Source organism: Enoplosus armatus, chromosome 17 (genome assembly GCF_043641665.1).
Source record: "Enoplosus armatus isolate fEnoArm2 chromosome 17, fEnoArm2.hap1, whole genome shotgun sequence".
Classification (NCBI taxonomy): Eukaryota; Metazoa; Chordata; class Actinopteri; order Centrarchiformes; family Enoplosidae; genus Enoplosus; species Enoplosus armatus.
In genome coordinates, this window is record NC_092196.1 from 6,310,603 (window position 1) to 6,326,285 (window position 15,683).

The following is a 15,683-nucleotide window of genomic DNA, read 5'->3' on the forward strand; positions in this document are numbered from 1 at the left end:
CTTTCATTGAGGCTGGTGTGGATCAGTTTACAGTAAAACTCTCTGTAACTACGCACACACACGGTCCATGGTCTCTCTGCACCTGGAACACTTGCATCACTTACGGGCATTGGGTGTCATGGCAACTGTTTCTACGGCGACTGCTGAAAAGCTGGATGATGATGATGATGAGACAGCAGGAAGGGTTGATGAACAGTTCAGGACTGAAGAGTGATCCACCTCCACTGACCCAACTGTGACGTTTGACCTCATAGCTGAGATTATGTCAACAGCCCAACCAGAAATACATATAATAATCCAAAAATATTCTAGTAGTGATGTGTAGTATTTGTGGGATTAAGTAGAGTAAATCATTTTAAAGTGATTATGGGCTTTAAAATAAAAAAAGAAACACTCTAGGTGTCTTTTTATTTCAATCAAAATTGATTATTTTTAAATTTAATCAAATTAATCTTCCAATTCAATTCACATCTTCATTTGGTATGTAAAATAGTAAAAAAAAACAACAACAACAAAACGCCCAATCAAATCTTTGATAATTAAAGCAGTTAATTCTCTGATAATCGTTTCAGCTTCCATTTTAATCATCATGCTTCATCTCTGATGATGTTGCAATATTCCTCAAATAAAGGCTTTACAGTGTAGTAGGATATTCAATAGTAATAGATAATTGGACTCACTGGTGTTTGCATCTCTTAAAGGGGTACTCCAGTGATTCAGTCTGTCGCTTCCAGGAAGTAGTTGGATTTGAGAAAGATTTTAAAAAAGACAGAAAAAAATATGGTGAAAATCAAATATCAAATAGTGTCTTTCATTAGATCCTGACAGCCTGGTAAACACCCACGTCTTTCATACTTCACACCTCCAGTTTGTAACGCAGTTTGTGTTGAAAATGTTCTCGTCTCAAGCCCAGAGATAACCCTGGTGACATCACCAAGACATCATCAGGGTTATTTTCTCAGACTTTGGACAGCTCCCTTCAGAGGCACAGAAGACATTACACACGTTATTTATACAGGCTGAGTAGTACTTTTCACGACGAGTAACCTGAACTTCATGTGTAAAGTTGGTGGGGCGCTCCTTTAAGTTGCCACTTTAATACTCCTTTAATATTCTTACAAGACTTTTAGGACTCCTGCTGGGAGTCATGGTGTTTACTGGAGAGTTTAGTGACCTTATTATGCACTGTGGTGTTTCATTACACTAAAATATAAAGTTGTGTTCAGTAGTGAGTTTGCACAATAATCCTGCATGGTGGTGTTGTTATAGCTCCGGTAACTTCCAGACTCGTGGTGATCTCACCTAACATTTACGGTACTCTATAGGCCCTATAGGGACCAGCGTTACGGTAACTGTCAAAAATGTAATACGTGTTGAAAAGAGCGCTTTTCCCGTAAGGAGGAGGTTATCGCTGCAATTCAGAAAAGAAACACGGCAATCACATGACTTGTTATCTGCCCGGATACTACTGTAGCGGAGTTGGAGGCTGCGGATGGAGCGGCAAAAACAACACGGCAGGCAGGACTGATCACAGCGCTCACTCCCACCCACATGTTATGACTCATGTGTGAGTCACCAAACGTGACGGTAAGAAGATCGCTACTTCTCTGGAATATCAACAGAGAAAAAAAACATTAGGGTAACTTACAGCCTCATGCCGGGAATCCATGCGTTTCTCGTTTATTTTCCCTTTTCCCAACCCCTTTCACCCCCGGGGGCTCTCACTTCATCTGGCTCCACAGTTACTGAGGCGAGCAGCACTTCTGGGAAAAATAAAACCATTCAAATCATGCAACACAAAACTGCAAACTCTCTCTGAGAGGAGGCTTCTTATCTGATAACATGCATGATCACTAGACCCCTTTTTAGGCAACAGACTTATTAACATTCAACATTAGGGATCAGTTTGATTCCTGCAGGACCAGTGGAGTGCAAGTACTGCTACTTTATACTACCACATCAGAGGGACGAATTGTACTATTTACATCCAAAATATTTGATTATCATATAGAAATATTTTCTAAAGTCGTTGGAATTAATGTTGAATGAATGAATTGACAATACATAGGATAGATTAAGCACTAAACTCAATAATCAATGATGCAATGTGGCATAACAGTTATTTGAATCTGAATATGTGTAGTGAAATGCACTGGATAAACTTAATGATCAAATTGTTTTATATTTAATCATTAAGTTTATTATTGGACGTCTTGAGTTTAGTTTCTTTCCAAAGTTTAGCTGGGTGAAAGTTGAAGACTCAAAATAGAACCAAAACCAAAACCAGTGGAACAAAGAGAAAAATACAAAAGAGTCAAGATAAAACCAAAACCAAAACCAAAACTCGTAACATCATGACTGTAAATATATAAATAACCACGGAGGGTTACAGTACATTTTTATTTATTAGCATTCATCAATATTAAAATAGAAGTCTTTGGTACTGACACTTCCTCAGACTAACAAGAGAGAAGACACTCAATATATTTACAATGTAAAAACACATTTTGCTGTTTCTTACAACAACAACAACAACAACAACAACAACTATCACCATCTTGATGAATCAACAAAGGTAAAATACCTGTTTCCCCCTGCTTCCAGTCTTTATGCTAAGCTAAGCTAAGCTAACTACAGGGACTTGGTTAAATCCTCCAGAAGAGGAGGTCCACCCCCTGCAAGGAGGTACTTACAGTCTGAGTTGCTGTATATATTTGAAAAATCAAATCTGAGCCACACTTTGAAGTCATGGACTTTAATAACTCCACTCAGTGTCTTTAACCAGTAGTCACCGCTTGGGGCAGGTGACTCGGGTGTGTCCGGGCATGTGGCAGATGCCGCAGGTACGAGGTTTCTTAGCAGCTGGAGGTTTGTTAGCGGTGGCGTCTCCCACAATCTTCCTTCCCTTCTTCCCTCCATCTCCACCACCGAAACCACCTGACATGAGGGAACAGAGGTCAGACACGACACGCGGTTAGAGGTCACTGCATAAAAAGCACACCGATTTTTCTGTGCGCTGGGACTGACGGCAGCATGTCAGCCTGGTAAGAGGAGGCTTCAAGGTCTCAGTGTGTTTATGAGTCGTGACAGCTTTTCTTTATCATTAAGTGAAGATGTAGGTGAGAAGGATCTCTCTCTCTGGTGTTTGATCTGAGTGAACATCTTTTCTGCTTTGTGTGCTCATATTAAGATATTTTTAATAAACGTGTTTTACAAAGCGTACAGAAACATTAGCCGACTAGAGGCTCATGGTGCTCATGATTTGACAGGCAGATTTAAGCAGTCAGACATTATCAAATGAAATGCACTGCAAATGTCTGTCTGTAATGTATTGTTTATGTGAATGTATTAATTCCTTTAATGTGAAACAGAGTCTGCTTGTGATGCAAGACACATTTCAGACAAAGTAAACAGCGAAGAGTAATTATGATAAGTACCGCAAACCAAAACCTTTTGAAGATGGATTTTCTGAAAGTCCCCTTTTGGTCAAAATCAAACCCAGCAGATAGTAACAGTGCTGGAACTCTAATTTTGTGTCAGAATGAGTAGCCCTTTTTAACTCAACGTAGCTGCTAAGTGTTAAAAGAAATTAAAAAAAAAAAAACGTCTCACTTAACGCCATGCTGGAGACTCTGTTAGGCTGTATTTAAATGCTAACATCAGCATGCTAACAAGCATATTGTTATGCACCAAAATACAAAGGCACATTCCTTGCATGTGACAAATCTACTTGGCAATAAATCTGATTCTAATTAACACTAAACTATAGCTAAGTACAGCTGAGGCTGATGTGGATGTCCTGATGATGGCGTTAGAGGAAAAATTAAGGGATTAGCAAAGTTATTTCAATCCATCCTGAGGGGGACATGAATGTACCAAACTTCATGGCAATCCATCCAATAGTTGTTGAGATGTTTCCGTCTGGACCAAAGTGGTGGAGCGAGCGACATTTCCACTCCTAAGCCCTGCTGCTAGCAAAGCTAAAAATGTCTCATTCATTTCAGGCCTCAGGGTAGTAACAAGTAGAACATTTGAAAAGCAGTGTAAGTGTGTGTGTATGTGTGTGTGTGAGAGCCTTGCCTGGTGGAGGCTCGTTCTCATCAGCCCATTGGAAGAAGCCACACTGCTGGTCTCTTGGTTTCCCGCAGGTGTGGAACATCCGGCCCTTGTTTGGACCATCCTTCTGCACCGTGCGGGTCACCGCTGTCTCATTACAGTTACACGTCTGTCCCACATGTTCTTCTGCACCCCCTTCCTGCCCTCTGCCTCCTCCGGGTGTGTTCCTGAACCCCAGAGAGGGCGTCGGAGGCTGAGAGGACTGTGGGGCTTGCAGCGAAGGCCCCTGATGACTGGGCTGATCCGCCCACAGAAAGAAGTTGCAGCTCCCACCGTTGCACTTATAGAACTGGCGGCCTTGGTTGGGACCATCTTTGCGAACAGTCAGGAGGAGTGCATCCTGACCACAGTTACAAACAATGACATCACTGTTGGTGTTAACGCTGACTCCGCCGCCATCGGGTGGGGGTCGTGGCTGCGGGGTCCAGGAGGGGACAGGAGGAAGGGGAGGTCGAGGATTTGCTCTTGGGGCTCTGGGTACCTCTGGTCTGGTGGGCCTTGAACATGGGGGACGAGGGTCCTCTCCTCTTCCTCCTCCACCCCCTGCACCTCCTCCACCTCCCCCTGCTCGGAGGTATTTCAAGTCCAGCACCTCTCTGAGCGTCTCATCACATCCACCGATACAGCCAACAAACTCTAAAGGCATCATGGGAGGGAGGCTGCCCCTGCGGAACTTGAACTTCAACCTGATGAAAACAGGACACACAGGAGACAAATGTTAAAGAGGTCAGTATATACTCTAGTGTGAGGGTTGTGAAACAACAACAAAAATCCAACCAGTTATTACAGGGCTGTAACCGTTTGATAATGACAGAGAAAGTTTTTATTCAAATATTTTAAGGTAGACTGAGCCAGTATACTTAAAACTGCTATTACTATCTGATACTGGCTTGTCATAGAGATACAGTATATTACATATACTGGTATCATGGTATTTGTTGGCTAAAAATAGGAAAAATAGGTATAGTACATAAAGGCAGTATTATCATATTTTGTCCAGCATACCTGACTGTTTAAAACATTGTTTAATCCTTTAAACAGTTCATATACACACACACACACACACACACACACACACACACACTGTATATAGTGTATAGTATATACATGGCATGAAATTGAAAAGCTTAATCACCTGGGTGGGTGCTCAGCTGAAATTGGAGGCAGTGATTGGTCTTTTCTATGTATATTGTTCAATTTTTTTTAAATGTAGATGTGGCAGAATGTATTGCTGATTTACAGTAATTCTTTTTAAAATAGTGTGTCAACTTGAAAAATGGACTGTAAATACACTGAGTTTTGGTGGTGGTTAAGTTTGAGAGAGAAAATAATTCATTACATTTGAAAGAGGAGGTTTTCAAATATTTGTGTCAAAGCAACGAAAAGTTATCCACAGTTTAGTCCACATTGACTGCCGTTGTGCTAACTGTGTTAAAGTTTTGAAGAAGTGAGTGCCGTTTTACAATTGGTTACAGAGATGCATGTAACCAATATTAAAAAACGAATATACCACCACACTGTACACTGTGTGTACTGAGTAAAAACTGTCAAAAAGTGGTTGAAGGAACCTGCTTTTCTAAATGAGTGTGTAAGACAAAAGTTGGAAAAATATAGCAAGTTGCCATGGCAACCATTGTGGCGGCAGCGGTAAGAATGTCTGCTGTTAATAGCACCTGAAGTTATCCAACATGCTGAAACTGCTGGGTGAGATCTGATTAAAAAAACAGTGATATTGTTTTAGAGTAAGTGCTGCAGTTCAACTTTGAGCTCTGTACCAGATTGGTTGCTATGGTAACAGATGCTGGTGTGGAGCACTTTGGCTCAATGCTAGTGAGCGTGCCCTATATTTGGACTGAGCTGAGGCACGTGCTCAAGGGGTTAACGCCCACCTGTGTAAACAAGAATTTGGATAAGTTTCTTGCACTGCTGAAGCCACTGACAGCTTCATCTGTGTTTGTTGTTGTGTCAGCACAGCAAGGAGCGCCTACATACACTTCTCATTAAACTAAGAAATGTAAGCTGCGTGTTCATGGCAGAATAAGGTACTAAAAAGAATAATATGTGTAGTTGCTATGGGTCTGAACACACACAGTTCATAGTAAAACCAAACCAGTAGGGCAGCAACATTCAAACCAAAGACCATGCATTCTGAATTAATTACAAACAGATGAGCAATGCAACAGATGTTATGTGTATACTTTGTGTAATGCTTTTTGATAACATTATAGCTTACGTTGTGTGCATGTATAGCTTTGTTCTGGTTGTTTGTGTGTGGGGAACACTTCAAAACAATAATAAAATCATGGTGAGGCTTTATAGAACTGAATGAGAAAAATCTAAATCTAATGTTTTACAATTTAATCTGATTCACAAAATATCTGAGCACAAAATAACATGCAAAGCGTGTGATAATAAAAAAACATGTATATTGTTAAAGTGATTCTTTGTGCAAGCGAATCATCAGTGTTGTCTAAACTTATCTTGGTCATAAACAATATTAATGGTTTCCTGCGTTTGGTCTTGCCCAGTGTAAAATAAATACTTACATGTGAACAGGGCGTGGCTGACAGGTGGTACAAATGCTGTCATCTCTGCTGACCTCCAGCACCGTGTCAGGAAACCACACTGCTGTCTTACAGGCTGGGTAGCCCACGCAGGACAGGTACTTACTGCAGGGGACAGGTGGAGCCATGTTGTTACATTTAGCAAATACAGCATGAATTTGATAGATTGTTGAAGTAAGAGGGTGCTGTTGTGGCAGCTACCAAAAAGGATCCGCAATACTACGCAATAACAAAATTCACACTACAAAATGGTAAAGTAAAAACTAATGTAGAGTTGATTTCTAGTTAATGGGCTACAAACTTAGCTTAAGGTGTGATTAGTAAACAGAAACATCTATGTCAACTTTTGAGGTAGATGAGGAGATAAGCATATAAGAATAAAGTTTTAAAGTGCAGGAAGACAAATAGCATAGCATGATATAATTTTGGGCGTCTTTGCTTTGCGTCTCATCTCACCTGTTCCCCTCCCTCTTCTTCTTCAGTACCATGTCCCGGCCACACTGAGGGCACTTCCTGACCGGCAGGGGGATCTCCATGTCCTGCTGCTCGGCCTCAGTGATCTGCTGAGCTGCGCCCAGATATGGTGACAGGGCTTCATCTAACCTGAGGTGACGCCAGAAAATGAACTTCTTACCTGAGTCACAACAACCAACAGCCTGCAGTGATTACAGGACAGGTGTAACTAAGCCATCACTGTAAAATATGACACGATTCTGCTCATTTTGGTGCAGATGGTGCATCAGAAATACACAAATAAATCACTTCAAGGTAAACTGTAACTAACTTCTTTGCCTTCCTGGCGGACTCAATGAAGACGGTCTTGTATTTCTGGATGTGGTGCTGCAGTACGCTCTGTTTGTCCTTCCTGCCCTCTGATACCAGCTTGAGGTCTGCCTCCAATTCAGCACGCAGGTTAGGTTTGGACATCTCATAGCCCATGGAGTTGTAACCTAAACACACACACACACACATTTGTATAGCTGATAAGTAACATATTTGAGTGACAGGGACAACAGCATGAGGGCGCCTATCAGCATCTCCATGTATTATGTATATGCAGTGTGTGTGTGTGTGTGTGAACATACCCTCCACCAGTCCCATGCCGAGCTCTCCGGGGAGAAACCTCTGGTCAGACGTCAAGCCCACGTACATGCGACTCTTTATAGTCTCGATGTGGTCTGCGTGGGTTGCATCTGTGCCTGTGATATACGCAGTTCATACAGAACAGTTTGCATTAGACACCAAACAGTTCATCCTGAACAAACAAGTATTCTGTGTTGACTTGACAAAAGGGTCACTAAGTTGTTGCCAGGTTTGCTTCAGATAAGTGTTTCTCTGCTTTGACTGAAAATAGTTCTGTAAAATCAAATATGGTGCAGTTCACCAGACACACACAAAAAGTCTTTTGGGATCATTTTTATATTTTCAGTTTGTGCAAATGTGAAAAGCAATCCAGGTAGACACACACATGGTCGCATGAGCCCAAAACAGTCCCATTTCATATATAAATGTTTTTCATGGTTAAATTTTCCAGAATATTTAATAGAGAGGTTTTAGTAACATTTACTATATCACAATATATATTGAAGTTGCAAAACTATATATACTGTTTGGTAAGGGTATGTATGGAAGTGAAACTTTTGCTTATTGCATATTGTGGACACATATTTGAGAGTTTGTGTGTAGTTGGCATCACACACCTTGAAAGCAGTCTCTGTGTGTGTGTGTGTGTGTGTGTGTTTGAACTGTACCGATGCCGTGTTTCTCCATCAGTGATATGAGGTCGGCTTCAGTGAGCAGCTGAGGAGGACTCGTCTGTCCGTCCGTCATCTCGATAGCGGAGGGCTGGAACTGGGAGCCTTGCTCAAACACTGGAATCAGCTAGCACACACAAAGCAGGTTTACTGGGAGATATCCCACACAAGCAGCAAGAGGCAGCAGGCAATCTTAACACACACACACACACACACACACACACACACACACACACACACACACACACACACGCGCGCACCATACCTTGGTGCTCCACCTGTCATACGGGTAAATGTCCAGGTAGTTCCTTGCAATTATCATGAGTCCTGAGGTGGAGAACTTCTCCTGGGCGATGTCTATGTCCACCACAGTCTCCTGTCCCAAAGCATCCTGGGATACGCAAGCCAGGAAGTGCCGGACAATGAACTCATACACACGTCCTTCATTGCCCTGGACACAGAGGAAACAGAAAGTTATTACCTCACATCGCATGTTTCCAAATGTGGAGTGAATATGCGCACGCACAAATATGACAATCTGTTCATGTGTATGTTTGTGTATGTTTAGACACAAAATGCCCATAAATTAAAAATGACATGGGGGCTAAAATTCTTCTTTTTTGTTTTGTCCTGATGTTCTTTCTTGTTTATTATGATTCAAAATGTGTTTTGTGGACTTACCTGCAGTGTATTGGAGTACTTGGTGGGGTGTATGGGGGGATGGGCTTGATCAGATTTCTTTCCCTGGCGTGGGTTGGGACCCTCAGGCTGGTTGAGCACCCGCTGGGCGAACGTCCCCCAGACCGGACTTTGTGTCTGCTGCTCCACCAGGGGGCCGAGAGCCAGGTTTGCGGGAAAAATATTTGTCTCTGTACGGGGGTAGCTGATATACCTGAGCAGAAAAACCCCACAGTCACAATTATCTTTACACAGATATACTAGGAAATGTGACATTGGTAAATTCATCTATAAAAACGCCTGAAAGACACTACCCTGCCAAATGGTGTCCTTTCATGTACAAAAACAAGCATGACTTTGAGGTGGCATAACAACCTGGTAAAGAAAAAATACATTTGACCGCTTCACTGTCACCACAAAGCCTCTAATAAGGTGGCTTCAAGCCAACTATCTGACTGAAACAAGTTCAAATGAAAGATCGAAAATACTGTGGGAGGATAAAGTGATAAGGACATTTAGCATATGGTCGGACCAAGACAATACTTTCTGTGTGGATGGCAGTATGCATCTACATTACCTAACACATGCACTCACCCTTGGGTATAGAGCTTTTCTGCAATTTTCATGGTCTCTTTGGCATTTATTCTTAGCTTCCGAGATGCCAGTTTCTCCAGTTCCTGTTGGTCAGATAAAGGAAGTGAAGACTGTTAAGAGTGGAAAAACAACTATATACACTTTATACCATAAACAGATGTGTTTTCAGATGCAGTGTATGTGTGTGTCTTTGTGTGTGTCTGTTTGACTTTATATTCTTACCACAGTGTCCAAAGGCAGCGGTCTCCACTTGCTCTTGGGTTTGCTGGTTACTGAGGTGACTGTTGCTATGGGATCCTGGAAGTGAATGAAAGGATATTCTGGTGTGTACCTTTCTACATGTGGCTTTTAGCCAATTTTATTCAGGCAGGTCGACAACAAATTCAAAGCTACTGCTGTGTCCTTCTGAGGTAACAGCTGCAGGTGGGTTACACGTGTGGATGCACTTACACCAAAGAGTAGAGACACACTCACACAGTTGGTACAAGTCCATGGTGCCTTTCTAGGTTGGCAACATCAACTATCTGTGTATAATTTCACTTCGTAGTATCAGGATCGGTCAACGAACGCAATTAAGCTATGCTTTTATGAATGGTTTCCATTTTGTTTGGAATGCACGAACATACAGGCGATGTGATACACACTCCTGTGAATGGTTACCACTGATCTACAGGTTCCAGTAGCGAAGAAAGAAATGCAGAAATGTACCAGCAAAGGCAGAGAAGCAGAAGACTGCTAGCAAAGGAAAATGGATGTAAACAATGTCAAAATTGGGGGGAATAAAATCAGCTTTGCAGATGTTTTATGAGGAAGGAAGAGCAATCAATGCTTTTGTGAGGCCTAAAGGACACACACAATGTGTTTGGGTGAAGAATAGTGAATGTAAACAGTAACTTTGTTTGTTTACAAGAAAACTCCAAAGGGCACCTTTAAAGCTCCACTAATTTTTTTTTTGTTGGCCATTTTGGCTCATCAAAAAACTTAAAATGCATGTATAATTTCGGGACTTATTTGCTGCATCTAACCAGAATCACTGCCCCGCTGAAAGCAGTTTAAGACAGTTAGAGTCTAAGCCGGCCAAATCACATTCAGTATGCTGGGGGAGTGTGCAGCAGGGTGGGTTACCTACCACATCTTCTCTGAAATATCAGGAAAGATTGTTTGAATTTCAGAAAAAAATAAACTGCATATTAAATATGTAGAGATGCATGATACAATTTTAGGTATTTGTCTCTATTTGTTATTTATTATAATTTATGTGTTTACATACATTTACATAATAATTAAACTGTGAGATGTTTTTCTTGATTAGGTATTACTTAAAGAAACTGAAGGAAAGAAGTAACTCTGACATACAGTATTGTGTTTGTCTGACCTGACTTTGGCTCCTGATCGTCACATCTCGCTCAGCGGGGAACAGTGAAAACTAGCTACGTGATAATTACATGCTCGTCAGCTGAGAGCATCTTGGCAAATACTTAGTGAAAGTGACAGTCAGAGATTCAGATGACACCTCTATCCTGTTACCAGAACTGAGACCACACAGGGTTTAAAACAAAAAGATGCTGCAGCGAGATCAACAAACAAAAGATTACAGAACAACAAAATGTACTGACACTATCGCACAAATAATAACAAAATCATTGTATCTACACAAAGTGTGTGAGGGTGATAATGATTGTGGCTGAGTTATCAGACTTCATCACAGTATTATAACAACTTGCATGCAATATCATAAGCACATATTGGGTAAAAAGATTTGATGTGTTTTGACCTGATTCGACCAACATAATTTTGTGGATTTTCTTATTAGTTACACATTTTATGCTACAAACATTTCTTAAAAGCTTTTAAGACAATGTAATATTTTATTTATTTGCATCCAATATTTGTGTTTGATGAGGTTAGTAAGTATGTGTTGTGCATTTGTAGTGTTTTTTTTCCATTTTAGTTCTGTATGACGACAGTCTGCCATGTGTTGTAGTAAACAAACATACACAGTTACGGTAGGGCAGCAGGTAGCTGTAAGTGTTTAGTCTGTAAGTTTAGTCAACATGCCAATTCAAATTAGCTTATTAATGTGTATATTACGAGAATAAACCATAACTCCCTAAAGGAATTAGGGATTAGGCAAATAAGTTTGGCCTTTTGCTTGCAACCTCACATCTGTTACATTTAGTTTTCTCAAGAAAGAGCTCAGAATAGCAACATCAGCTGACCTCCAAAGCTTACCAGTGCAGGCATCTTCGATATGCATGTGCAAAAATACAATACTTTAGAGGATCTAGAGGGATTTCAAGGCCTGCTTTAATTCATTATAACACTCTAAGAGAGCGCACAACAATGCATAGATTTGCACACATTCACATGCTCAGCATAAAACATACACATACAAACAGGCACATACCTCCATGCAGATCTGGTAGAGCACCAGGCAAGCTGTGTGGTTGAAGAGACGGTTTCTCTTCCAGCTGAACTCTACAGTGTCCTCCTCCACCTCATGCAGCACTGAGACAAAGACAGATGGAAAGAACAGAAGGGATGAAGAGGAGTGAGTATTAGTTTAAAACCTTAATACTTTCATGTCCATTGGATCTGTTTGTCCGATTGTCTGTGCATGGATGAGTTTGTACCTTTGATCTTGTAGAAAGTCTCAGGTATGAAAGCCTGGATGGCTTTGAAGCGCTCCACGACAAAGCCCAGAGTGGGAAACTGACAGCTGCCGTATGAGATCAGCTGATTGGCCAGGGACTGTGGAAAGATCTTCTGCAGGCGAAGCGTCTGGAATCGAGTGAAGGACGCACCTGCAGGAGATGAAGATGAGCACAGGAGAGAGGAGGTCACTACTACTTACATGGTTTCCATTTTATGTGACGTATTTTGCAGACACACTGGTATCATAGGTGAAGTGACATTTAACCAAGGTCGTCATCCAGAATTAGAATTGTGATTGTGCCGTATGAACCATTATCTGTTGAGCCATCCCATACTCCTGAAATCACCTGCATTAGTGTGTTGCTATGCATTATTCTTTACAGTTTAAGAGAGCTACCGTACCTATCCGCAGGTCCAGCTCCTGACGGACATCAACAGCATCGCTGATGTTAGCATCTGGTGCCATTAGAGTCTCACAAGCTCTCCGAATGGAGTTGGGTGTGATCTCGGAAAACTTTGCCCGAAAGACTTGCAAATTGGGCTTCACTAAAAAACATATATAAAAAGCATACACACACACTGTCATCAGGAGACATATAAATATGAATATTAATTCTACATTATTCAAGGGACAATTCAACATTTTGGGATGAGAAGACTGATACCACTCTTATGTCTGTATAATAAATGAAGCTAGAGCCAGAATATGGTTAGCTTAGCTTAGCGTCTGCTGTCCGTAGCTTCATATTTACCATATAGACATGAGTGGTATCAATCTTCTCATCTAACTCTCAGTAGCGTGTTTCCCCAAAATGTTGAACTATTCCTTTAAATATTACTATCATACCTGCTTTGCATACATCTATGATTTCAAAGCCAATGTTTTCTCCCTCTCTGTCACAATCAGTCCAGATAACTATGGCCTGGCACTGCCTCACCTCTTTCTCTAGAGTCCGCTAGAGAGACAGACAAGAGAAAGGAAAGAAAGAGGGTCAGAGGTGTCTACTTAGGGGGAGTCATAAATATTTCATGTCCATTTCTATTATCCATAGTCATCATTATTTCCTTTTAATGAAAATTGTGGCCTCCTACTGTTAAGAGATGAAAGGGCAAAAAAAAGAACATCATCTGGGTCTAATGCCCACTCAAAATGAACAAATGTATATATACAAACGTATAGCTTATTAGTTATTATTACTAATATCAATCTAACATCACAATAGTACACACAATGTGGATACAGAAAGAGTGACAGTAAAGACTTCAATGAGCATACCTTGATTTGACCCATGTTATCTGGACAGTACTTCTCTACTTCAGCATCAAATAACAACACGGGGTTGCAACTGTGCCTTTGAAGAGAAAATGTACAAATGGGTTGTTATGACACTGTGCGATGCTGAATATACCCCAAAAAATCCTATTTTAACTTACCATTTCTGGAATGGTGCTTTAAACTCCAGACCCAGTAAATGGCCTGATACTGATGTCATTGTTACTGTCACATTCTGGAGCGGGATGGAGACATAATGAAATCGGACAAATCAGAGACAAGGTAAAACACAAAAGAGGAGACCTACGGGTGCATGTGTGCATATCTAATTATGTCACTGTATTCACTTACCTGACCAAAGAGATGATATTCATACTCATAGATTTTATTAAACTTTGACATCCCCTCCCTCTGAAATGGAAAAGAAGACCATCAGTACTGGAGCAACCATAGTCAATGCTATGGTAATTTTAAGGCTGTAGTTTTGTGTGCAGGCGTATTGGATTGTATTATATTGTCAGTCGTTCCTGGTATTTTTGTTCCCCACCTATCATTATGTTAATGTAATCGAGGGTGTAAGGATAGAGGGTACTGGGGTGGGCGATTTGACAATGTATGTATATTGTGGCACTAGTTTCCCTACTGTCCTGCCTTATTATTTGTACCATGGTAGCTACTAGCTATTCCTTGAATATCTCTCATTACATTAGGGCATTTTGGGCAATGTTGCAGATCACTGAGCAGGACTGTTTTATGGAAATAGCTGATTTTTATTTGATATTTGCATCAATGTGATGAATTAACTTGATTTCTCAGGTATATTATTCACTGGATTAGCCAAAAACAGACTCCCATCTGGTTATTTACCCATTAACACCTGACAATTCATTTTCCAAAAAAGTTGCTATATCATAATATGTATCGATATTTACGTGTACAGTAAGTTCACATATGTCTTGAATCGTGATGAAGGTGAATTATTGGCACTTTTGCTTAAACTTAAAACTTCTGATCTACAGTGTCATCCATTCCTAGAGGGTGTTGGGGGAGCATGTGACTCTGTGAATACCAGTAAAAGTAGTGATTTCTGTTTAAGATTTACTGATTCACCTTGTACTTACGTTCAGCCAAGATTCACTCACAATGAGGAGACAAACTGATCCCTGAACAGTAACATTAATTGACTTGAGAAATACCAATCACAGCTGGTGGCCTCATATTGCTTGTTTAGTCAAACCAACAGTCTAACAAATAGTCTGATTCATTCATATTACAGGTTTATGTCATTTATAAAAAATAGAAAGCAAAGAAAAACAGCAAATCCTTACATATGAGTCACTGGAGACAGCAAATATTTATATGTTTTGCTTGAAAGAAGACAAACGATTTATAGATTGTCAAAGATGTTGCCGATTCATTGTCTATCCATCGACTGTTCGTTTCAGGACTATAACTGACTAATAACATTATTTGTTGGAGGGTTTTGTACTGTTGGTGAATAGACATGACTGACCCTCCTGGACCTGCCGCTGGACATGATCTCTGAGATGCCTTTGGCTGCATCGTTCTTCTCGGCTACGCAGAGGACCCGCTTGATCTGAGCCCGGCTCCGGTTCATGTCTGCCTGCTGCGGTGTGTCCGGCCACCGGTCACTCAGCGCCGCACAGAAACACGTCCGTTGGACCCCTAGCCGGTGTAGTCCCGATCGAAGCAAAGATCTCCCGAGGAGGTACACTAGCATGCCTGGTCGCTGTCACATGAAGCAGCCGGTTCTTCAGGCAGCCCCACTAAGTTACTGGTGTCTCTCCACTGTGTTAGCATGTTAGCTAACACTAGCTAGCTAAAGCCATGGTATCCGCTCCGAAAACTTTTACAAAGAGATTAAAAAGTGGACAATGGTTGAATAACTTCGCTCCCGATAAATGAAATAGATAAAAAATATTGCTAACCAATCAAAAGCTGCTAATTCAACTTTATAAAGCGCAACATCGACCTCTAACAGCAGGACTGTTAGCTCTGTTTACAAATTCCCCGCCCGCCTGTCAAATA

At 41.1% G+C, this 15,683-nt stretch overlaps 1 protein-coding gene across 1 annotated transcript; it reads right to left on the minus strand.

Moving 5' to 3' along the window:
- Nucleotides 1-2,415: 2,415 nt before the first annotated feature.
- Nucleotides 2,416-15,393, minus strand: top3a (DNA topoisomerase III alpha). Its single transcript, XM_070923589.1, is given in 19 exon segments — nucleotides 2,416-2,937; nucleotides 4,081-4,802; nucleotides 6,663-6,785; nucleotides 7,137-7,283; nucleotides 7,465-7,630; nucleotides 7,766-7,879; nucleotides 8,432-8,561; nucleotides 8,700-8,885; nucleotides 9,116-9,326; nucleotides 9,707-9,789; nucleotides 9,929-10,003; nucleotides 12,114-12,214; nucleotides 12,340-12,510; nucleotides 12,764-12,907; nucleotides 13,209-13,317; nucleotides 13,638-13,713; nucleotides 13,796-13,869; nucleotides 13,986-14,045; nucleotides 15,148-15,393. Coding segments are annotated over 19 exon segments (3,087 nt in total). The 3' UTR covers nucleotides 2,416-2,788.
- Nucleotides 15,394-15,683: the final 290 nt, after the last annotated feature.